The sequence below is a fragment of the Triturus cristatus genome, chromosome 2_1 (genome assembly GCF_964204655.1).
Source record: "Triturus cristatus chromosome 2_1, aTriCri1.1, whole genome shotgun sequence".
Taxonomy (NCBI): Eukaryota; Metazoa; Chordata; class Amphibia; order Caudata; family Salamandridae; genus Triturus; species Triturus cristatus.
In genome coordinates, this window is record NC_140581.1 from 842,763,342 (window position 1) to 842,789,432 (window position 26,091).

The 26,091-nt window shown below is 46.1% G+C and overlaps 1 protein-coding gene across 1 annotated transcript in view; it reads right to left on the bottom strand.

Annotated features, from left to right (window-relative positions):
• The window catches only part of RCL1 (RNA terminal phosphate cyclase like 1), a 215,721-nt gene that overhangs the window by 86,371 nt on the left and 103,259 nt on the right, over window positions 1–26,091 (bottom strand). Inside the window, exons 5-6 of the mRNA XM_085632927.1 lie at window positions 6,231–6,355; window positions 3,483–3,608 (exon numbers count right to left, since the gene is read on the bottom strand). Coding sequence (XP_085489053.1) covers window positions 3,483–3,608; window positions 6,231–6,355 — 251 coding nt within the window. The remainder of the gene's footprint in view (window positions 1–3,482; window positions 3,609–6,230; window positions 6,356–26,091) is intronic.

The window sequence follows — 26,091 nt, forward strand, 5'->3', positions numbered from 1 at the left end:
AAGACCAATGCTCTTCCTTGCCATCACAAATTTTCGGGACATTGGCCAAAATAACCGTATATGGGCAGGCCTCTGGTGGCAAATTTAGTGGGCGATCCTTATGTGTAAGCTCCCCCCGAGAACATTGTCTTTCAGTATGACCCCTCGACCCTGGGCTAACACCATTGATTCCCCGAACAGGTGGTAAGGGGTTTATAGGGCCAGCAACAGGAGTAGACATAGACTCAACCAGTTCAGACACTCTAGAAGTGACTACATTTAGGGGATGTAAATCAGATGGATTAGGCCTTAACACCGGTGCACTTTGACCCGCTATATGACGTTCAATGAGAATAAGTCTATCGTCAATCTTACCAAGTCTATCCAAGACTGGCGATATAATCGCCCCCAAGCGCTCGTCCAACAGCTTAATCAAATCAACTGAAATGTCCCTCATAGTAGCTACCTCCCCTTGAGCCCTATGTATTGTAAGCCCATTTCCCTTAACAGGAGTTGCCTCAACCACTAAACTACCTTCCGGATGAACCAACCCTTGGCCAGGATCTTTATTCCTAGGTTGTTTAGCTTGTTGATGGTTTCCTTTGGGGGCATGAGTAGCTTTTCTCTTGCCCTTGGGTACTTTAACAGGGGCAACAGAAGGTATCTTTAACTGCCTAGTGCGTAAGGCTGGGGGGGAGAGAGGAGGACTAGAGACATTCATCGAAAATTGGGCACTGGAAAGACAGGACTCTAAAGCAGGCCCAGAAGAGATAGAATGAGTAGCCTGTGTAGAAACAACTAAGTTAAGCTGGGTAAAAGGCTCTAATGGCAGCCTTCTTTCCACAATTTCAATTTCTTTTGACACGGCATTTTTAGCTTTTTTTAAATAAGCGTCTAGGGTCCCTGACCCCCCCCCCCCCCCCCCGCTATAGAGCCCTTGTTGTAGTTTTTCGCCATAGCGTATTCTACAACAGATGCCTCAATACGTTTGTAACAGCAGCAATCAGAACATGAAAGACCTTAGCAGAGCAAACCTCACACAATCGACCAGGTGTTAAAACGAACAGTCCCAAAGAACATATAGTACCGGTTAGAGGGGTGGCCCAGCCCAGCCTTGTCCAGCCCCGGACGGCCACAGACGGCCCGCCCTTTGCCCGGGCTTCGCCCGGGGCGTCCCGCGAGGCGGGCCTCTTCTGGATTTGTAGGCGCCTCCTGGGGCTGTCGCGGCGTCAGGTCGACGCGCCGCCGCTGGGGCTGCCGGGAGTTGTAGTCCCGGGGCGGCGACGCGAGAGATGAGGCTTCCCTGACGCTGGTGCTGGCGCTGGCGCTCTGCTCCCCTGGACTCTCGGCGGTGGCGGTGTCAGTGCGGACCAAGGGTCAATGGCAAGTCACGGCGGTGAGTATCTGGTTCCCACTTTGCACAACTTTCAGGACTCCCCATAAACGAGTAAGTCGCCTTTTTTTCCACCCTGGGGAACGTCCAGAGGCGATTCCGTTCGGGCAGTTATCCCGGTCGGTTGCCTCACACACGTTCAAATACGTTGGTGTACAAATTTACATAACTGCAACTGACCTCAGAGGGAAACCGGAACAAAACTATACGGGCACTCTGGTCACAGATTGCATTTTGGACCTCGCTGCCGCTCTCAGTAATGGGCCGAGTGGCAATCCCGAAAATGGTGATTCTGCCTCGCCTACTATACTTCTTTACTAACCTGCCGGTGGTGATCAGCATGAAGACTACATTCCACACTACTCATTTTTTGATTTCATCTACTGAGTAGTATACTTGACAAACAGCAGAACAATATTTCATACCCACCCACTATCCCTTCTTTAATGCCTTATTCGGAAACCTCTTTGCTATAGGCATCTGGTTTCAAGAGGATGCTGCACAATCCAAAACTTGGCTTCAAATTTTTGGATAGAGACGGTGTTCATTAGAACTCTAAAGGTAACACCAGAAGGGTCAACAATTAAATATTTCAGTCTACTAGCCTCCACATTGTTCACAATCATTCACACACTTCCTAAGATGACCTATGAACATTGAGGCCTGGGCTATAGTGCAAATCTATCTGATGACCGAAACTGAAATTGTGCCAATTCGACCAAATCAGCATCACCTCCTGGCCCATAATGAGATTATGCAATGCAAGTATGTGAAGAAAAAAAAAGTGTGACCTATGTAAAAATGCATGCCAGAGCCTCTGTACATTCTGATTTTGTTAATCGGAATTCAACTGGACACTGGACACATTCTGCACAAATCATTATTTGCAATGCTTTCGACACAATATACAAGCAATCCACAAAGCAAGGCACTCATGTTATGAAATGCCTGAACGGCTACGTTGTGTACGAAGGCAGAGAAACAGGAAACATCCCTGGTGTTCACACGTTTTTAGCATTGCACATTCACATTATCACCCACCATGGAATATAGACCCATCCTCCAGTTACCGGAATAAGACCATTTGAACAAAATGGAGATTAGTATATTGCTGTCAAGGTTACAAGGTCAAGAACATCAAGAATCAATGAACCATCAGGAAAAAGCTGGTTTATGTAGGGCTTTTTAGAAAATCACTTCTGAACAACCAAAAGATCACTCCCAGCCCTTTGTGGCACCTGCCGTCAAGTCCATAATGGCTCCTGCCACTTAAGCAGAGAAACACACATCAATAGGAAGAAAAGGTTTAGTCACTGATGCAATGGCACAAAAAGGGAGCAGCGCCGTCCCAAATAAAAAGGTCACATGAATGAAACGTTTGCAGGTTTTAAAATCAGACACTATTGCCTACTGCGTCCAATGGCCAGGAACTGGGATTCTTCTAGTTCAGCAGTACGTAGCCTTTTGACTATGCTGGAACCCCACTGAATCCCTATTGGAAGCTTCGGATCCCTGCATGAGAAACTTGTACATTTAAACCTCAAAGCAATACCAAAAAAAAGCAGGAACAAACCTGCCTCAAATTCTGAAACATTTTATTAAAGAAAACAACAAAAACCATTGTGTCAGCTTGGAGCTTTTCAAAATTTAATTTTATTGCTAAAAGACGAAGTACAATATGCTAGACTCTAGCATTTGACGGGTCGTCTTTGCTCCTAAAGCATGAACTTTGTCAGCACAAACATGTGCTTCAATTGAGACCAACAATCTCCAATTCTAGATACTGTGCTTGTGCTGCTCCTACAAATCAAGCTACGGATACCAACTTTATTTTTATCCTTCAGTTCAAAACTCCTTTATATTTACAGTTTTACATTGTCAAAACATCTGTGGACCCCTGGAGTAGGTGCTGCAAACCCCAGATAAAGAACCGTTCTAGTTAAGCTTTCAAGAAATAGGCCAAATAATACAAATCCATATTGCTGGTGTTCCTGGAAAGGAGTCTTTGGTAATGCAAATACTTATTTACCATACAATCAATGCCAGTATACAAACTGATAAACCATAATTAGTTCACACTAAATTGTGTGCGAAACTGCTTCATACTTACTTTCCTGAATTGGCTCCCTTTAAGTGATCAGTGTAGATGTAGATGTCTGGAATGAACTTGTTCAGAATGCCCCTAGCAGAGTCTACCATTCTGTTGGCAATCTGCGGAGACACACGGACTGAAAATCTATGTTCACATCAAGGAAACCATATTTAATAGTGGACATTGTAAATCAACAATCACTTATCAACAATTATGTCCATCATGCAACTGAATCCAAGGCTCAGTCCTGGCAGGATGCAATAGACATCATGGTATTGGGAAAGGACGTGTTGACATGAACTTTATTCGCAAAAAAAATAATTTTAATAAGGTGTAAAGCTTACGTTTACCTACTACAAAGTTTGCATCTAGTATAGTGTGAATTATACTTAAGTGTTATAGGCCTGCAAATAAATAAAAGTGCTGGTTTAAGTTAACCCAACTGTGGGTGCTCTGTTGTCTGAAAAAGAATGCACAAGGCCTGTTTTTCACATTGAATAGTAGTTTGCACATGACGTTTCTTAATTATAGGTGTTTTATGTTTCCTGAAACATTGTTAGATAGTGACTAGACATTTGTTTTGCATTAGACAACGGATAGCGAATTCTTACTGGGAGAAGAGGATGCGACAGGAAGGATGATTCATGGGAAGAATTTCTGGATCGCAAAATATCAACATTGTAACTTTTTACTGTTAAATGCCTGAAAGCCTATTGTGTTACTATGCAGAAATGGGGAGTTTACTTATTCACAGTATTTTACTTAAATTCTATTGGAGCATGAAGAAAGAAAATAATGTTGCAACATAAAAGTTGTGTGTTTATATTAGTGTCTGTTCCTAAAGTAGCAGCTATATTCAGGATTCCTTCCTGGACTCTGACTGGAGACACTCATGTGAGCTTCGGAAGCCTTACTTTATGAGCGATTGACTTACTTAGATTTTGCCAAATTGTCTGCTAATAATTTCAGCGAATACTTGACAGCTTATTATGCGAAGGCTTAATGCTTGGGCACTGATTCTCTAATCAGTACTCTTTCTGAGTTCCTGAACTGACCCCTTTCTCTCTCACTGTTACAACTTCTTTGAATTAGGGAATTTTCCTTTTATGGAACACTTGCTCCATTACTAGATCAACTGATTCTAAAGAGCATCTTGTTCTATTTATAATCAAACATCGATTGAAGGATTATATTAACTTTTAATGTTGAAATCTAAGGAATAATACCCAATGAGTAAACAGATTAAAGACTGCAAATAAAACCCTTTAACTCATACCAGTTCTCTTTATTGACTGAACTAAAAGTCCCCAATGATTTTTTGTTACGACGATCATAGGTTCATACGACAAGTGGTGGGGGTATTTAATGATTACACCCGAAGATTGAGATATAGAAAACCCCGCACCTTCAGGCGCATACAGTACCCGAAAATACTGTCAGCAAGAAATCTCCAGTGCTCTGCAGAAACACATCCCATACAATTCCCAGCCTTAGCAGGCCATAAATGATGAGTGGAGCGCAAGAGTAGAAAGAGTGCAGCCAAAACAAGAACAATGGACTGTGATCAGCGATATTAAAGAATACAATGAGATAACAGCTTAGAGTGCGAGTGAAGGTTAAGCAGTTAGTCACCAAAAGAAATGGAAATCCAGTATACCAAACGAAACAGCCAGACTGAAGCAGAACGAAGTGTGTTGAGGTGAGAGGAAAGCTGAATACATCAGTGGTCCTAAATCAATAGATCTGTTGGACACGTTTCAACAGTAAACAGTTAACAGCTGGATTCATTTCAATTGATTTGCTAAAGATAAACAAACGGGAGACAACTCAGTACACTTTGACCAGCTTGTGTACCTCATCCGTGGCCATACCTGCTTTACCCTCTGCTAACAGATCTCAATTGCTCATGGATTTTCCACGACTCTTGCAATGATTATACTAAAATCCCTGCCAAGCAGCGTCTCTCACAGAATACCCTTGTGCACTCAGCTTGGGCCCTTGAATCCCACGCAGGCACTTTCCAAAACCTACAAAGTTAGTAAAGACATACTATTAAAACCGCAAGTAATGTTTATGCAAGCTAAGACCAAAGTAGGTTTTTCCATCACATTCAAAAACTTCCTGGAGGTTGTAAACTAACAAGACAAAGTGAGCCTAAATATTATACAGACGGTCAGACCTACGCATTCGTCAGCTAACACATGAATATAAACAAGGCTGTGTGACTTATATTTGATGGCATTTTTTTTTTTTACTGTGATGTAACAATGTGATAGCTAAGCTTTTAGGTGGGTAGAGCTCTACACTTACCAGCCCACCCCAGGCCAGTACATCTCAATCACCAGCCGAGGTAGTGGCAGCAACATGTCTGCACCAATTCTGAAACGTTTCTCGTCAGAAGCAAATGAGTTCACTGATGAATTTAATCTCTCACCAACTTCAGAAGCGCACTCAGAAAATTAGCCAACTGCCTTGGATGCCCGCATAAAGAATCATAAAAGACAGACTGCATTAACGAGTAATGCCTTTGCTAGGATGCTTTTTAGACTCAAGGACAATAGTGTAAATTATGTTTGGAACTCCTACTTCTGTATTTATTATGAACTGTACAAATCCAGAATCTGTTTGAGGGCCCTGTGCAAAACTCTGAAGCACATAATGAAATTAGCACACACCACCACATCAATAGTAACAGCACCAATTGTTCCTGGAATCTATCTTCCACATCTCGCAGGAGGAGAGGTACATTTCAAAGAAAAAGGATACGCAACTCCACGAATGCGTTTGATCTTTCCAGGTTCAGTCAGCTGAAGGGGTCTCAAAACCTTCCTTACTGGGCAAGAGAAAACAACTTCCCCACCTCCTCCTGGTGGCATCCCTCTTCGGACAATCTGAGAAAACAAAGTAAAGTTACCAAGAAGGCAAGTCATCCCATACGATTCAGTCTCCCATGACTTACACTGGACTGGAGACTCTAGCATATTTAGTTAAGCATTTCAAATCACTGCAGCCTTCAATACCAGAGTCCCTCTTGAAGGACAATGTGAACCATTTGCACAATATTTGCAAGGCAACGTCTCTTAATCGCCCACTAAAAAAATTGGACTCGTTCAGGTCATTAAGCAGGAAACGTTATGTGGTTGCATGAATTATCAATTTCCTTGGTTAATTGACAGGATTTTTCAAAAGAGACTAGTTTTTGAATGCCCCCGTCACCATAAAACAAAACAAAAAAAACTCATGAATATAAAAGTGAAATTGGAAATACCAAAGCAAGTTATTATGCCCATGCCATCTAGGCCACTCTTAATGAATCTAAAAAAGGTTTGACATTTTGCGTAATGTCTCGAATCCTAAATGCCTGAGCCAGGAAGTCACATCCTCACAGGAGATTTGTAACAAATTTTCAGATTTTTTTTTAGGACAAGATCGGCAAGATTCCAGAAACTATTTGTGTACTTCATCCATTAAATGATCCTGGTTCTGAAGTCAACATCCTCCTTAGGAAGGTACCCTCAGTACAGGAATTAGTTCGAATAATTTGAAACCCCTAATGGAGGATCTCTTTTGCACCATTACTAGTTCTACTTCATCCAGCTCCCTATTGACCCTTTACCCCATAGAGTCTAGAAAGAGCCAACAGATTAACTCTTTCTGGAACGTGTGCAACTTTGCAATCAGTCTCTCGAATCAGGAATTGTTCCTCTAGCCTGGAAGGAGGAGATAGTTCCTTCTATATGAAAAAAGCTTTCCCTTGACCCTTGGGGTCCTCATCAACTAGAGGCCAATATCTCTCCTGCCGTATCCAGCTAAAACACTGAACATTTCATCTGTAGGAAACAGTCAATTTATGGAAGAGAACCTCCAAGGTGAGCTGCTTAGCTTCATGCCAGATCATGACACAGAATCGGTTTTGCTCACAGCACTGGATGAACTCAGAATGGGGACTGATGGTGGCCAATCAGCGGTCTTGGTCCTCTTAGACCTTTCAGCTGCATTCGATACGGTGAACCACAATATGCTTTTGGATCGACTTGCTTCGATCAGTATATGTGGCACTGTATACACCTGGATGTGTTCTTATTTATCCGAACGTTCTCAGGCAGTTACCTTTTCCCTCTACCGCTCTGATTTTAAGAATTTGAAAACACTGAGTTCCACAAGGCTCAGCTTTGAGCTCAGTCTTTTCCAATATCTATCTAAGACCCCCTAATCACTCCTTAAATCTCATAATTTTAGAGTGGTGAATTATGTGGATGACACTCAGTTCATTCTGTCTTTTGACAACAGCCAACCAGAATCTGTCACTGCTTTTCATAATTCTATTAATGATATCAGCTGGCTCAATCTTAATTCCCTTAAATTTAGCAAGGAAAAAACTAACTCTTCTAATGCCCTGCAAGCAAAGTCCTGACGGCAATTGCCTCCAACCTCTGGCCAGTGCCTTCTCCTGTAGAGTCATCTTCTGAATCAGTTAGTAACTTAGAGGTTACATTTAACAATAAGCGGTCTATGGAAACAGGTGAATAAAGTTGCTTGCACAGGTTTCTCACTACTTCCGGGTCTTCAGATGATTCTCCTGCCGTTGCCTCCTACTGCTAAAACACTCATACGTTGTGGTATTTCGAGAATTTGGACTATTGTAACACTTTTGAAAGGAGCGCCAGAGTTTCTTCTAAATACACTGCAAAGAGTTCAGGTCTCTGCTGCTAAGCTGGTCGTAAACAGATCCAGGAGGCCAGCTGCCTCCATGGCTTTAAAAGATCTGCACTGGCTTACACTGTGTCAGCGCATAGCTTTTAAACCACAGCATTGTTTTGAAAGCCCTCCAAGGTGGGGGACCAATGCCTCTACAAAACAGACTCAAAAGATACACACCCCTTTTTTTGTTTTTTTTTAAGGTTTTTAATAATAAACAGTTTCCTATATCCGTTTGTGAGGTTACCTATACTTTGAAAAACATCCTGATAAAATCTAAAGAGGTGGCTAATAGGAACCCAACATATTCACAGGAAACAAGTAATGTGATTTTGACAGAGCTGGAGGACTACCTAGAATGCTAACAATATTGGCTTGTTACTGCACAAGTCTTCAAAAGAAAGAATGAATGTCCGGTAGAGTGTGGTTAACAATTACACTTAACATTAAGCCTATGAACAGGTTTCTTTAGTGTTCAGGATCCATTGATGGCGCAAAAATGAAATTACAAGCTCAATGCATGATCGGACACTACCTGAAAAACAGAACAAAATGGGGCATATAAAGCAACCTAGGCATCAAATACAGGCAACTCAAAGGCTTCGTGTGCACCGCCCAGGCACAGAGGGATCGGTGTGGAGCCCTGGGATACTGGCTAGATGGCACCCAGACTGTTGCGGAGTCCATGGTCGACCTTGCAGCAGCCCAGTGGCTTAGGAGGGTCCCAGCCAGTGACCGTGTGATTGGCTCTGCCAAAGAGGTTGGTGACTTCTGGGGTTGAGGGACTGGCATAGTGCTGTGTGGCTTTCCCTTGCCAGCCTAGAATCGCCTCGGGGTTTGCCAGGACGGAGCCCTGAGAGATCACCGCGGCCACTCTCATTCGTCCATACCCCCTTTCTTGGCGCTGCGGTCAGCATCGCCACCCACCTGGCGCATTAATCCGTCCAGGAGACCAGCGTCTCATCTGGCGCAGCACCTTCCCACATGGAGGACATGAGGTATCCGACAGGTAAGTACACAGCATAGGCCCATACTGTTTTTTCGTCCGCTGGATCCGAGCCACATGCCCAGTGATATGTATGTATGTATGTAGGTATGTAGGTATGTAGGTATGTAGGTAGCGAGGTAGGTAGGTAGGTAGGTGACCGTTCAGCTCCTACCCTGAAAGTCTCGGGGTGATTCGTCAAGAGGGGGCCAAGAAAAAAGGGGGGTCCCAAAACTAGTTTTCCCCATGCATTTTTCCATAGGACCTTTAGTCGAAGGTACAGCCCGAACGGCTGAACAGAATTACTTGAAATTTGGCAGAGAGGTAGTCCTCAGGTCAGGGATGTGCCTTATTTAGGTCTGGTGTAAATCTGTTCAGTAGGTCCTGAGAAAATAGCATTTAAATCAATATATATATATATATCTGTAAGCACGCTCCGTGCGCTTACCGTAAGCGTACGGTGCCGTGCGCGAGCTCAATTCTGATTGGTGGTTACATGACTGTAAACATTCGAATCGGTCGAAATCAGGAAGTGTCGGCCGCCATTTTCTGTCTCTCGCACTGAGAAACAAAGGTGGGGAACGTGAAACGGGGCAACGAAGAGAGTTGCAGACCCCCTAGTGTTTGTCAGGGGGTCCAAGAAGGACCCAAAAGTACGAAAAATAAATTTTATAATTTTTAAAAAAAATCGCGGGGTACGCGTACGGTAAGCTTACCGTACGCGCACAGCAAAAAAAATAAAGCAGTACCAATCACATTTATTAAATAAATTAAAGGACCCACAAGGGAGAAAAAAACAAATGTTACTGCGTAAAAAAAGGCGAGGCGCGCACGGCATGGACTGCGCAACGCGTGCGCTCGGTGTGCGAAGCGCACCGAGAGCCCACAGCGCGCGCACGGTGCGCGAAGCGCACCGTGCGCGCAGGGTGTGCGCATAGTGAAAAACCAGAAAAAAAAATAAAAAAATAAATACATAACTTAGCATTTAAAAAAACCGTACAAATTCACTGAAAAAACGATAGGTTTCACACACGTTATAGTTAGCTGTACATTTCACTCGTAAAAAAACAATTAAATTCCACGTTATAGTTAGATCAGGTAACTATAACTTGCGCGACCGCAATCCACAATGTGTAATTTCAGATGTCATCATTGATGTCATGAGTGATGTCACTGACCATGTCATGAGTGATGTACTATGTGACGTCATCAGCAGTTTATTGTGGGCGTGCAAGTTATAGTTACCTGATCTAACTATAACGTGGAATTTCATTGGTTTTTTACGAGTGAAATGTACAGCTAACTATAACATGTGTGAAACCTATGGTTTTTTAAGTGAATTTGCAAGGTTTTGTAAATGATAATTCCTAACTATAACGTGTGTGAAACCTATGGTTTTTTCAGTGATATATATATATATATATATATATATATATATTCACTGAAAAAACCATAGGTTTCACACATGTTATAGTTAGCGGAAATTTTACTGATAAAAAACCAATGAAATTGCCCCGTTATAGTTAGTGCTGGCAACTATAACTCACGCGACCGCAATCCTCTGCTGATGCTAATACTGTATTTAGACACTTATTTGCCCATGTCTTCTTCCATACATTTTTAGCTATACATATATTACAAATATTTTTTTTTATAAAGACACATATGTCATCAGCAGAAGATTGCGGTCGCGTGAGTTATAGTTGCCAGCACTAACTATAACGGGGCAATTTCATTGGTTTTTTATCAGTAAAATTTCCGCTAACTATAACATGTGTGAAACCTATGGTTTTTTTCAGTGAATTTGTACGTTTTTTTAAATGCTAAGTTACTTTACGCCATTCGTGGCGTGCGCGCCCAGTTAACGCAGTGCGTTCCGTGCACGGTTTTTATCAACTTTAATAAGCCCTGTACATTTGGTGGCCTTCGGCCACCAAAAGCACAGGGGGTGGGGTCAATGTGGATAGTGTTTTTTTTATTTCGATTTTATAATTTCATGTTGCCAAAATATAGTTTTTTTTCTGATGTAATAAGCCCTGTACATTTGGTGGCCTATGGCCACCAAAAGCACAGGGGGTGGGGTAAGTTTGGATAGTGTTTTTTTTATTTCTATTTTTTACCGTACGGTAAGCGTACTCGGCGAAATTGCCGAAAAAAAAATAAAACCGTTTTTGCTCTTGGGGGATGTTTGGGGACTCCCTCAACATGACTATGTGGGAGGGAGTTGTCAAAACAGCCCCGTAACATGTTTTTGGGCATCATGTTTGATAAATAACACTCAGTGCGAGAGACAAAATGGCGGACGCCGCTTCCTGGTTTCGGCCGATTCGAATGTTTACTAAGATCTAAGAGCCAATCAGAATCGCGCTCGCGCACGCCACCGTACGCGTACGGTAAGGTACGGTAAGCGTACCGTAAGCGGGCTCAGATATATATATTGATTTAAAGGCTATTTTCTCAGAATCTACTGAACAGATTTACACCAAACCTACAAAAGGCACTTCCTTGACATAGGGACTACCTCTCTGCCAAATTTCTAGTAATTCTGTTCAGCCGTTCGGGCTGTAGCTCTGTCTAAAGGTCCTATGGAAAAATGCATGGGAAAAACGCGTTTTGGGACCCCCCTTTTATCTCAGCCCCCGCTTGACGAATCCCCCCCGAGACTTTCAGGGTAGGAGCGGAGCGTAGCGCCCCACCTATTTTGAGAAATTCGCGAGGATTCATCGACCGGCGCCAAAGTTATTCAAAATAGAATGTTGCGGATTTCCTATGGAAAAGGGGTCCTAACTATAACTACCTACTGGCGACCGCCAGTAGGTAATATATACACACACACACACACACATATATATATATATATATATATATATATATATACACACACACACACATATATTAACTACTGGCGGTCGCCAGTAGGTAGTTATAGTTAGGACCCTCTTACCATAGGAAAACCGCAACATTCTATTTTGAATAACTTTGGCGCCGGTCGACGAATCCTCGCGAATTTTTCAAAATAGGTGGGGCGCTGCGCTCCGCTCCTACCCTGAAAGTCTCGGGGGGATTCGTCAAGCGGGGGCTGAGATAAAAGGGGGGTCCCAAAACGCGTTTTTCCCATGCATTTTTCCATAGGACCTTTAGACAGGGCTACAGCCCGAACGACTGAACAGAATTACTAGAAATTTGGCAGAGAGGTAGTCCTCAGGTCAAGGAAGTGCCTTTTGTAGGTTTGGTGTAAATCTGTTCAGTGGATTCTGAGAAACGAATAGTTTCTTACCTGTCGGTGTAGTTTTGCAGCTTGAAGATCTTTCTGGATTCACTATGCTGTGCATTATTCCGCGATCTTGTGGTTGGGTCCGGATTCGTAGTCTTTTCTTTGTTTTTTTTTTTTTTTTTTGTAGCCCAGGTGGGCGTCGACGTACACCATTTGGTGCACCTCCCGTGACGTCGTCGTGCTTCCTGCGGAAGTCCCACCTTTGGGGCGCCATCTTCGGGTTCTTTTTTCCTTTCCTCTTTTTTTTTTTTTTTTTTAACCCTAGGCGGTTGATTAATCCTTCTTGTCCCTTTATCTGTATGTTTGTATTTCTTTGATCTTTTCCATTTTACCCCCTCTTCCTCCAGCCTCATCTTCCTGGCGGAGGTGGGTGGGTTCGCTAGTGAATCCAGAAAGATCTTCAAGCTGCAAAACTACACCGACAGGTAAGAAACTATTCGTTTTGCAGCGTGAATCTTTCTGGATTCACTATGCTGTGCATCGATTTTGTAGCGGTTTTCCTAGTTCTGTGGCGGCTGGGTGGTAGATGAGCGTTGGTCGTTGAAAATGTGCTGAAGCACCTTCTGTCCAACCTGTGCTTCCTTGTTCATCTGAATGTCCACGCAGTAGTGTTTCGTGAACGTGTGCACAGATGCCCAAGTTGCCGCGAAGCATATGTCCTGGATGGGCGTGTTCGCCAGGAAGGCCACGGTGGCCCCTTTCTTCCTTGTGGAGTGAGCCTGCGGCCCCTCCGCTAGCTCCTGTCCAGCCTGTTTGTGGCAGAACTGAATAGTGAGGGCAATCCACCTTGCGATGGTGCCCTTAGTCACTGGTCTACCCATGAAGCTAGTAGCAAAGGACACAAACAGCTGTTTCGACTTCCTGAGTTCCTTGGTTCTCTCAATGTAGTGCATCACCGCTCTTCTGGCATCGAGGGTGTGCAGTGCCTTTTCTGCGTTTGTAGTCGGGTTTTGGAAGAAACTTGGTATCTGGATAGCCTGATTTATGTGGAACGCCGACACTACCTTGGGCATGAAGTGTGGGTCCGTTCTCAGGACTATTCTATCTTTGTGAATCTGAATGTAGGGTTCCTGCAGCGTTAGTGCTTGAAGCTCGCTCACCCTGCGTAGTGAGGTTATGGCCACCAGAAAGGCTGTTTTCATCGTCAACATCTGCAGTGTGGCCTTGTGAATGGGTTCAAACGGTGCCTTCATGAGCTCCGTCAGGACCACATTCAGATTCCATGCCGGCGGCGGCAACCTTTTCGGGGGGGCCATCCTTTTGGCTCCTTCCATGAATCTCCTCACCACCTGCGAGCTGAAGAAACTTCCACCTTTTTCACCTCTGGTGTAGGCCACGATGGCCGCTAGGTGTACCCTTAGTGAGCTCGAGCAGAGGTTACTCTTTAGAAGGTGTGTGAGGTACCTCAGTACTGTTGAGTCTCTTGTCATTCTGTTTTGCAGGCCCTTTTTCCGGCACCACACAGTGAACCTCTTCCACTTTGCGCTGTAGCATTTTCGTGTAGTTGGTTTCCTCGCCTCCCGTAGCACTCGCATCGTGCTCGGCGGCAATCTTAGGTGTGCGAACTCTAGGTCTTCAGGAGCCATGCCGCCAGGTTTAGGGTCTCTGGCTCTGGGTGCAGGACCTCTCCGTTTTGCATTGAGAGCAGGTCCTTCCTCCTCTCGAACCTGTATGGGTCGCCTTGTGCCATTTCTTGAATTTGTGAGAACCATGTCTGCCTCGCCCACTGCGGAGCCACCAGGATCAGGGTCATGTTGCTGGTTCTGCACTTGTCGAGCACTCTGTGCAACAGGGGTATCGGTGGAAAGGCGTAGGCAAATGTCCTCGACCAGCTTATCCATAGGGCATTTCCCTTGGATTGCTGATCTGGATGCCTGGACGCGAAGCTTTGGCATTTTGCATTGTGGCGTGTTGCAAAAAGGTCTACTGTGGGAGTCCCCCATCTCCGGAAGAGTTTCTCCGTTTCCTGGCCATTGAGCTCCCACTCGTGTGATGCTGAGGTCTGCCTGCTTAGCCAGTCTGCCTCTACATTGTCCTTCCCCGGTAGGTGAATTGCCAGTAGATCTATCCTGAGAGGTATGGCCCATCTCCAAATCTCCTGAGCTAGGGATGAGAGCGGGAACGACTGTGTCCCCCCTTGTTTGTTGATGTAGAACATCGCCGTGGTGTTGTCTGTTTGGACCAACAACCTCTTGTTGAACAGGTGCCTCTGGAATGCCTTCAGGGCTAGCAGGATTGTTTTCAACTCGAGGTAGTTGATATGGCGGACCGCATCTGCTGGGGCCCATAGACCCCTCACTCTGAGGTTGTCCATGTGCGCTCCCCATCCCTTCTGCGATGCGTCCGTGGTAATGGTCACTGTTGGGATTGGTGGTGTCAGGCTTCTCCCTGCTGTTATGTTGTCTCTGTTCCACCAAGTTATCTCCTCCTGCACTGCGTGCGTAACAACCACTAGATCCTCCCAGCTTCCGTTTGCTTGTGACCATTGTTGTTGTAGCCATTCCTGGAATGGTCTCATGTGCAGGCGTACATTCGGCACCAGCTGGATACAGGACGCCATCATCCCCATCATCTTGCTCACAGCCCTCACTGTCAGAGCTCGCCCCTTCTGGTAGAGCTTCGCCTCCTTCAGTAGAGCCTCTGTCCTCCTCTCGCTGGGCACTACTGTACTGTTGCGGGAGTTGATCTTTGCCCCCAGGAAAATCTTCACCTGCTCCGGTTCCATCGATGATTTTCCCCAGTGGATCGAGAATCCCAGATTTGTGAGGGTGTCTATTACGCGTTTTGCGTGCCTCTCGCACTTTCCGCGTGAGTTTGCCTTGACCAGCCAGTCGTCCAAGTAGGGGTAGACATGTATTCCCTGCCTTCGTAGGTGCGCCGCTACCGCCGACAGGCATTTTGTAAAGACCCTTGGTGCTGATTTTAATCCGAAGGCCAGGGTCGTGAACTGGTAGTGTTCTTGTCCGATGTTGAATCTTAGAAGGCCCTTGTGCCTTCTGTTTATTGGGATGTGAAGATAGGCATCCTTGAGGTCCACGGTGACCATGAAGTCCCCTTCTCTTATCTGTGGCAGAACCTCCTGCAGTGAAGTAATTTTGAACCTTTGCGTTCTGATGAACTTGTTTAGGTAACGGAGGTCTAGTATGGGTCTGAGGTCTCCGTCTACCTTCGGAACCACGAAGTAGTTTGAGTAGACCCCTTTGTTGCGTTCTCTGAACGGCACTGTCTCTATGGCTCCCTTTTGCAGGAGTTTCCGCGTTTCTTCTCTGAGTATTGCCAGTTCTTGGGCTGATCTCAGTCTTCCCCTTGGTTTCCTGTTTGGAGGTCTTTTCTCCAAATCTGCGCAGTACCCGTACTGCACAACGTTTCGTATCCACTTGTCTGTGGTTATACGCCGCCACTCCTGAAGGTAGAACCTCAGTCTTCCGCCTACTGGTGTCGTATGCTCGTAGGCTCTTGAATTTTCTCTTCCCCCTGATGACAATTTTTTGCGCCTCACCCTTGGGGTCCTGACGAGGGTAGGCGACCTCTTGCGTGCTGAGTCACTTCGTCGAGGGCTGTTCGCCCCCTCTCCTCCTTTGGCCACGTCCGTTCCCTCTCCCGCGAAAGGACTGGCCCCGAGGTTGATATTGCCAGCTTTGCTTCTGCTGACCTTGTCCGTGACCTTCACTCTGCTGACTTTGTTGGAACGCCTGGTGCGACGTCCCCTGCTGGCTTCCTCCCCTACCGTAGGGTCTTCGAGGGATTTCCTCGCCTCATTCCCCTCAGCTGTAGGGCCCCCATGGACCTCGCCGTCTCGTTTTCTTTTTTCAGCTGGGTGAGCTTGTCGTCCACTGTTGCTCCGAACAGTGTCTCTCCATTGAAGGGGGTGCCAAGGATGTTGTTCTGCACTTCCGGTTTGAATCCCGAGATTTAGCCATGCATGCCTCCTCTCTGTGACCCCTATGGCCATGAGTCTTGCTGAAGTTTCTGCCCCATCCAACGCCGTCTTTATACAGGAGTTGGCGATGTTTTTGCCTTCATCTATCAGGTGAGAGGCTCTCTGCCGGTATTCTTCGGGGAGGTGCTTTACTAACTCCCCCATCTCATCCCAGTGCTGGTATTGGCGTCTATTGAGGAGTGCATTTGAATTCGCCATGCGCCAGTGCATTGCGGCGTTCCTCTCGACCTTTCTTCCTGTGAGGTCAATCCTCCTGCTCTCCTTATCCGGGGGTGGGCCCGAAGTTGCTGGTACGTTGGCCCTTCTCCTGGCCGTGGAGGCTATGATGGAGTCCGCGGTCACGCTACCCTTGATGTAAGGGGGGTCCAGGGAGGAGTGCTTATATTTCTTCTCTGTCCTGGGCGTGATCGACCGGCAGGTCGCAGGTTCCTTGAAGGCTTCTCTCCCCTGATTCATCACGCTTTGTAGCATGGGGAGGAACTGGCTCCTTGTCTGGATGGGGAGCAGTGTCTCGACGAGAAAATCGGCTTTCGGTTTCTCCTCGTCGAGTTTGACGCCGAAGGCCATTGCTGCGCTCCTGACCACCATATTGTAGACCCCGATGTCGTCGGGTGGCGAAGGCCTCGAAGGGTACGTGTCCACGGGCTCCTCCGGGTTTTCGGTGTCGAGATCGTGCCATTCGACGTCGTTGCTGGTAGATGCCGCCGATTCGTAGAACGACCGTTGGTCTTCTTCCTCGGCTTCTCCCTCATAATAGGGCTCTTCTTCCTCTTCGAGTTCCCTTGTCAGCCCTTCGGCGTCGAACTCGTCTTCGACCTCCTCGACGTCCGCTGATGGAACCGTTGGAATCTTGAATTCCTTCATTCTGGCGTCGAACTCCTTCTTTCTTTGAAGGATGTTCTCCATTTCGGCCTCGAGCCGCCTCTTCTTTTTCTCCATCTCGGAGATGCTTTCGGCGTCGACCGCGGGTCTTTTCGATGAAACTTGCGTCGACGTCGAACGTTCTTTCTGCGTCGATCGGCCCGTTTCATGGGATGCTTTCGACGACCCTTGCCTTTCGGCGTCTTTCGGCACCAGGGAGTCCTTATCTAAGGATCCGCTCGGCCTCTTGTCCGTGGTTCCCCCTTTGGACGTCGAAGTTTTCGGCGCCGGGGCTCCCTTCGTGGACTTTGACTCAGATTTTCTCGAGTCACCCTCGTGTTGTCGAGGTACTTTCTGTTTTGCGCTCGACGATTCTCTTACCTAGTCTTCTTTTTTCTTGTCGGTCTCTACGACCGTGAAGTTTTCGGCTGTCTCGGCGACGTTGTCCTCGTCGTCCGAGGAGAGGCCCAGAGCGTAGAGCGTCGGGGGCTTCCCCTTGCCATCCATGCTGGCGTTGGCCCTTCTCTGCCGCTCTCTCACCCTGAGTGTCTTCGGCGCGAAGGCTGAGCAGGCGTTGCAGTCGATACTCTGGTGATCGACCGGTAGGCAGAGGTTGCAGACCGGATGCTGGTCTCTCTGCGCGAACTTGTGGTGGCAGTTTGGGCAGAACTTGAATGGCGTCTTGTCCATTGCGCTCAGGGTCTCTGAGCGTGCATTCTCCAAGGCCGTCGAAGAAAAAGGGCGCTGGTCCTCCTTTCTTCGCGCTCCTGATGAAATCTTTTCCTTTCCTGATATCTTCTAGTGTTTCTATCGACGAAACTCGCTTTTCTTCCTTCTTCCTTCGAGTGTAATTCTGGAGCTTCCCGATGACGATCCAGACCCAACGGCGGAAAAAAGAATCTGAAGATGGCGCCCCAAAGGTGGGACTTCCGCAGGAAGCACGACGACGTCACGGGAGGTGCACCAAATGGTGTACGTCGACGCCCACCTGGGCTACAAAAAAAAAAAAAAAAAAAACAAAGAAAAGACTACGAATCCGGACCCAACCACAAGATCGCGGAATAATGCACAGCATAGTGAATCCAGAAAGATTCACGCTGCAAAAATAGCCTTTAAATCAATATATATTTCTGAGCCAGCTTACAGTGCGCTTACGGTACGCTTACCGTACGCGTACGGTGGCGTGCGCGAGCGCGATTCTGATTGGCTCTTAGATCTTAGTAAACATTCGAATCGGCCGAAACCAGGAAGCGGCGGCCGCCATTTTCTCTCTCGCACTGAGAGTGATGTTTAAAATATTAAGCCCAAAAACATGTAAAGGGTCTGTTTAGACAGCTCCCACACACATAGCAATGTTGAGGGAGTCCCCAAAGATCCCCCAAGGCCAAAAACGGAATTTTTATTAAAAAAAAATTATCCACACTCTCCCCACCCCGTGTGCAATTGCTGCCCGAAGGGCACCAATTGTGCATGGCTTATTAAAGATGAGTTAAGCTAAAATATTAAAACAAAAAATAATAAAAAAAATTATCCACACTCTCCCCACCCCGTGTGCAAATGGTGCCCGAAGGGCACCATTTGTGCATGGCTTATAACATATACGAAAAATTAAAATATTACCTTTCAAAACGAAGTGCATCATATGTCCTCCATGTGCGCACGGTGCGCGAAGCGGATCGTGCGTACATGGCCCATCTAGCGTAACGTGGGCACGCGGTGCGCATAGCGCACCGCGTGCCCACCGTGCGTGCACGGCACTAACTGCATAAAGTGGGCGCGCGGTGCGCAAAGCGAAGCGCACCGTGCGCGCACGGAACAAACTGCGTTAAGTGGGCGCGCACGCCACGAATGGCGTAAAGTAACTTAGCATTTAAAAAACCGTACAAATTCACTGAAAAAACCATAGGTTTCACACACGTTATAGTTAGCGGAAATTTTACTGATAAAAAACCAATGAAATTCCCCCGTTATAGTTAGTGCAGGCAACTATAACTCACGCGACCGCAATCTTCTGCTGATGACATATGTGTCTTTATGAAAAAAAAATATTTGTAATATATGTATAGCTAAAAATGTATGGAAGAAGACATGGGCAAATAAGTGTCTAAATACAGTATTAGCATCAGCAGAGGATTGCGGTCGCGTGAGTTATAGTTGCCAGCACTAACTATAACGGGGGAATTTCATTGGTTTTTTATCAGTAAAATTTCCGCTAACTATAACATGTGTGAAACCTATGGTTTTTTCAGTGAATACATATATATACACATATATACACACACATATATACACACACACATATATATATATATATATACACACACACACACATATATACACACACACACACACACACACACTATCTACTGGCGGTCGCCAGTAGATAGTTCTAGTTAGGACCGTGTTTCCATAGGAAATCCGCAACATTCTATTTGGAATAACTTTGGCGCCGGTTGACGAATCCTCGCAAAATTTTCAAAATAGGTGGGGCGCTCCGCTCCTACCCTGAAAGTCTTGGGGTGATTCGTCAAGCGGGGGGCGAGAAAAAAGGGGGGTCCCAAAACACGTTTTCCCCATGCATTTTTCCATAGGGACCTTTAGTCCAAGGTACAGCCCGAACGGCTGAACAGAATTACTTGAAATTTGGCACCTCATTAAAAAGCATTGCAGGTAATAGAAGGTTTTAAGACTTTAGTTACATTATAAATCATTTGTTGATGGTACCATACTCATTTTAGGAATTGTGGTATGTTCTAAGGTGATTTCACCATGTGAAAAAGCCTTCTGCTGGGATATCAGGATTGAGAGGAAAATATTTTCTCATGCTTTTCCCACAGAGGTTTGGAAGGTGATCTTATTTTCTGTAAATTCACATTATCTTTCTCAGTCATGTGAGAATGAAGTCTGACATTCTCAGTAAAACATGTACATCCAACAAGGGCAGAGACTGTCAGTTGATTCCTTTGTGTTCTACTGCAGCTTCCCAGTGTGTTCAAAAGAACAACTAGAGCGCGAACAGTCCTACTTATGATAAACGTATGGCACACCTGAAGCCATCTTGCTTGGATTAAAGTGGTAACTCTTAAAACATTTAACTTAAAAAGGAACAAAATGAGGGGGTTCATTTTTCCATAAAAAGTATGATTAGTGCTGTAGAAAGAAAAATGAGGGCACATTTTGAGTGACTTCTCAAATCCTCTATTTCATTAAAAAATTCTGACATGCAGACTGAAACATGCACTTCCAATACCAGCAGCAGTTTTCCCTGGTGAGCAGTAGCTTTACTACAGTGATCTAATGAGCAAAAAGAGTGCTAACATTCTGAATTTATGGCAAGTGTGACAAATCTGAATGCCTTCTTGATGGAATCAAAGTAAAAAACTGAAAGTATTTCCTACTGAGGAGACTGCAGTAAATGAGGAAATTAGGAAACTTTATAACAAATAAGTCTCCCAAGATGGCCACCAGAGACAAAAGAGCCCAAATGTAGCCCAAATATCACCAAGATGTAGCCCAAGTATAGCCCAATGACAGAATGTCCCAGAGTGTTCTTAAAAACAACTAGAGCGCTTACGGTCTTCATTATGACAAAAGTATGGCACACTTGAAGCCATCTCAATTGGAATAAACTGGTAACACTTAAAACATTTAATTTAAAAAGGAACACAATGAGGGGGTTCATTTTGCCATAGAAATTCTGATTAATGCTGAAGAAAGAAAATGAGGGCACATTTTGAGTGACTTCTCAAATCCTCTTCTATTTCAATTCTGACATGCAGACTGAAACATGCACTTTTAATACCAGGAGCAGACTGCCATGGTGAACAGTAGTTTTACTACAGCGATCTAATGAGCAACTAGAGTGCTAACATTCAGAATTTATGGCAAATGTGTGACATATCTGAATACCTTCATGATGGAATCAAAGTAAAAAACTGAAAGCATTTCCTACTGAGGAGACTGCAGTACATGAGGAAATTAGGAAACTTTATAACAAATAAATCTCCCAAGATGGCCACCGGAGACAAAAGAGCCCAAATGTAGCCCAATGACAGAAGTGTGAAAAACACTTATTATTTTGTGTTTTTGCAGTGTTGTATAGTGCAGACTTGTCAGGTAGTGGAGTGCTTTACATGAGCATTGGTTACATCACACAAGAACAAATTCATTTTGGTTGTAGACATGGGGAGACTAAGGGATTTGACCAGAATCACAGAATGTCGAGCTGAAGCAGAAACTCCAACCTGGTTCCCCAGTTGCAAAGTCTGCAGTTCTGGAAGTAACACCACATCCTCTCCCCTAAGTGCAACATTTAATCAAGTGGTCAACTGGATAAAAAAACAAAGATAACAAATAATTTAAAAGTGCTTTGTCGCTATTTGAAAACTCAGAAAATATGTCCTTATTTTAGTGTTTTAGAGCACTAACCATAATTTTGATGCCAATAAGACGCTCTCATATATGTAATTTCTAAAGGAATGCTCTAGGTATTACAGTTTTGATTACATCGAGATGACGTCAGGCGTTCCACACTTTTGTAATAAATATAGAATGTTAGCAATCTAGTTGTTAGTTAGGATACTGTTGAGAGGCAGAGGCCAGGGGCACAGACTGAAAATTGAAGGCAGGTAGGAGGGTGCAAAGGTAACAATTTAACCACACTGAGCAGGCAGGAAGGGCCGTGGCAGCACAACAGACTATGGAGGGCAGTGGAAAGGGGGGCAGGGTCAACAAACCAACAATACAGGACTTGCAAGAGAGGCTGTGGCAATGTAATAGACCATTGTGGGCAGAAGGAAGAGGCAATGGTAGTACAACCATACATGCCAACAGACCCGATTCAGCCAGGAAACGTCCAATGTTTTTAAGCTCAAATGGGCTTTATTTGATCTGTCTCCTGTCTACAATCTCCTCTTTTTCAATGTAACTCAAAGGGGAAAATCAATACCCCAGTTTTTTTTCAAAATCTCCCTCTTACCAAGTTCAAAATGTTCGCAAGTATGGTATATTGGATCATGGAAGGAAATGGGGTAGGGACATGGACTAGGATAACAGGACAGGAGGGACATGGAGAGGTGCACCACACTGACCCTGCAGGGCAGGCATCAGGGTTTGCAGCAGCACAATACACCACACAGGGCATGCGGGGCGGGAGTGCAGCACAACAATCCATAGAAAGCAAGAAGGAGGGGACAGGACCATGCTCATGGACAACAGAGAACAGAGGGGCAAGAGGCAATGGTAGCTAGCTGACCATAATGGACAGACAGGAGAGAAAGCTGCAGCATAACAGACCATAACGGGCAGGAGGGACGGATCAGGGGCATTACAATGGAACAGACAAGCCAGGAGGGAGTAGGGGTCTGCACATGTAAACAGAGAGCTGGGGGCAAGGGGGCAGGAGCAGCAAGATAGCCATGGAGGTCAGGCAGGATGGGCACTAGAAGCAAGACACACCATGAAGAGCAACAGTGAGACTGTGATGGAATACACACAGACCATGGAGGGAAGGTGGGAGGGGGTCAGGGGCAGCTAACTGACCACACAGGGAAGGTGGGAGGGGCCATGGCAGCACAGAAGACCATGCATGGCAAGTGGGAGGGTTAGTGGCAGCACAATGGCTATGATGGGCAAGAAGGAGGGTGCAGGGGCATGCACAAAGGACAATGGAGGATAGAAGGGAGGGTCAGGACCTGTGCACAGACAAGAAAGTTCAGGTGAAGGGGCCTCACAACAGACCGCACGGGGCAGGCAGGAGGAGCAGTTGCAGCACAACAGACCAGGGAGGGCAGAAGGGTGTGGCAGTACAATGGACCATGTAGGACAGGAGGAAGAGGATAGGGGCATGGCATGTGGACAGGCAGGGTGGAGGTGGCAGGGACTGGTTACAATCATCTGACAATGCTAGGCAGGTGGGAGGGGAGTGGCAGCTCAACACAACACTCAGTAGATAGGAGTGGCAGGTCCATGGTAGGCAAAAAGGATGGAGCAGGGGCATGCACAAAGACATTGGAGGGCAGGGGGAAGGAGAATAGGGGCAGCAAGCTAAGCACAGAGTTTAAGCAGGAGGTCAATGATGGGGCATAGAATTGGGCAATGGAGGGCAGGAGGAGTGGACTGGTACATCCTACTAAATTGAGGGCAGAGGGCAGTGGCAGCACATCAGACCATGCATGGCAGGAGGGAGGAGGCTAGTCCATGGATTCACACAACAGAGGATAGGGAGGAGGGGGATGGGGCAGCAAGCTAACTGTTCAGAGAAGGCAGGTATTAGGAACTTTGTTTTTAAAACGTGTGTCTGTGCGAACTACTTAAAATATGAACAAGTATGCAGCATAATCTCACTTTTATTCAGGAAGAAGGACGTTTGTGACTGACTCCGGGCTCACTTGGCAGAAACACCCCCTGACCCTCCACCCCCTATCGCAAAATGTAATGCCCGTAAAAAGGGTAGGTGAACACAGTGTTATATAGAACATAGTCCTGAGAGCACGATTGAAAATGAAAACTAGATATAGTGTATGGTATAAACTATGCACCAAAAAGTGTGATACAAGATGAACCGGGCGTGAAATATAATATGCAATACATTGTGAACAATGACAGATTCATTGGAGAGCGCGAGATAGCACAGGCACTAGCGCGTGCTATGCGATATGCGCCTTGGAGTGTAATATGCACAGGGCAGTGTTGTGTAACTGTAGTGGGTTCGGGGCGACAGACGCTGCACAAGGTGCATATGTAGTTTAGGAGTATGTTTATTGCAAGGTGATTCACAGTCTTGCTCTTATAGTAAACCACCAGAGAACAGGAGGAGGTCTGACGTGGTCAGGACAGGTAGCCGCGCTGCAGGGTTCCCCTTCGTAACTGGCTTCCGACTCGTCATTCCGGTCTGGTCTCTCTTCCCGGGTGTTCCCAAAATGCAAAGGAAAGCAAGTATTAGGCGTGTTGCCCAACAAGAGGGTATGCAGGGACCAGGAGTGAGGGACACCGTGAAGGGGAGTTCTATTTCGTGTCTAAGTGCTCAAGGGGAGGGTTGGTGACACAGGAGTGTTGACGGGTGACAGAGTTTAGCCGTGACTGTCTAAAGGGATTTTCCCTTCCCCACCCAGCAACTTTCCCCCGTACCTGCTCCAGCCACGCTCCTCCCCTGGGAACGTGGCAGGGCGCCTCGCAGGATCGTTGGCCTCCTGGCTTGTTGTTTTCAGCTCCCGTAGTCTCGTCGGTGCCTGCTCTCGTTTCCTCCGTCCGCTCCTCTCGCCAATCCTTCCGCCGCCACTCCAGTACTCTCTCCTCCGCTCTCCCGCAATCCGCTTTTTTCTCCGCCGCTCTTCTCCTCCACTCCAGCTCGTCCTCCACCTCCGGGGAAACGCCGTCCGTCAACTTCCTGATCTTGCTTCCCTTTGAAGTCCCGCTACAGGAAACGTCATCCATGGGAGGGGTCTCGTACCAAGGGATTCCCGTCTTAAAGGAACCCTGTACCTTTTCTGGCAGCCAGTCTTGCGGAGTGTAGGAAGTCCATTCCTTCGGTCGGCCTGGTTCCTAGTCAGCCTGTGTGACAACACAAAGGGGTATAGAGGGGTCTTGTGACCAATAGGGCCAAACAGGTGAGTCCATCTCTGGCATGTCCCCTACCCCGTCACAGTAACCTAACTAGTCTGTAAAGTTGTAATATAAAATATGTGCTGGGGAGTGTAACGTTGAATATGCACTTTGACAAAGATATGGATCCCAGATTGTAATATAACCCGTGCGAAGACAAGTGTGGCATGACATTCACGGGGTGGTGTTACAGTGCACATGGGCTAGAGAGTGTCATAGCATATGCACTAGCTGGTGGAATACAACACAGAGGTGTGTGGCACTCAGCAGGCAATGGTGGGTGTAACACAGCATTGGGCTCTGCCAGGAGCGCGCTGTGACTCTCAAGTGATGTTCGTCCCCTTTCCAGAGAGTAAAATAAAAAGTATTACACTTTCGGCAGTGGATGTGTGTTTTATTAACCGTGAGGGGGGTTTCTTGCATAGTTTGTCGATTTTTTTTCGAATCCCCTTTGAATGGCTTGGTGTGCATGTGTATTAAATGTGCCCGTCAATAGCTACCCAGGTTTGTATAAATAAACGACAAGGGTGTCTACCGGGATTAGGCACGGTAGGGCATCAGACATGTCAGAGCTTCACTAGTGGTGTAAATACATTCCACGTGGATTCATTGTATGCATAGTCGCCTTTTAATGAATATCACGCAAATCGTCATGGTGATAGGTACGTACGGTTTGTCCAGCATGTCCTAGGTGTGTCTATAAATATATATATTTTTAAAATAATAAACAGTGGCCGGCCCTGGGGATTGGGGTCAAAAAAATATAATTAAGAGACAGGCCCTGGGGGATGGGGTCATTAGGGCCAATAAATTAGAATAAGAAGGGGAACCACATAGCCCCTCTCTTAAAAAATTAAAATAAATAAAAGACTGGCATCGTGCCGGAGGCCACGCCCCCTCCTTGCAGCACTCTGCAAACGCGCCCCCTGGCGAGTTGTAAGTTGGGGAATTAATTCCTCTTCAATACTGAGGGTCCCTGAGGGCCAACTAGCCCAACAGGCATCTCCAGTATGCGCCAGGAAGCTGCGCTGCAGACAGGTGTTCTGAGGCCAAGCCCCTTTTTAGACCTCTGCAACGCAGCTCTGTGGCGCTTACTGGAGGTACCTAGTGGTCTAGTTTGACCCTAGGGACCCTTAGGATTCAAGGGGACTTAATCTCTCAACTTAGAACAGCCACAGGGCGCGTTTACACAGTGGTGAAGGGAGGGGACAGGGCCTGAGGTGACGTGTGCAAACACGCACTATGGCACGTTTTAAACTGGGGATAT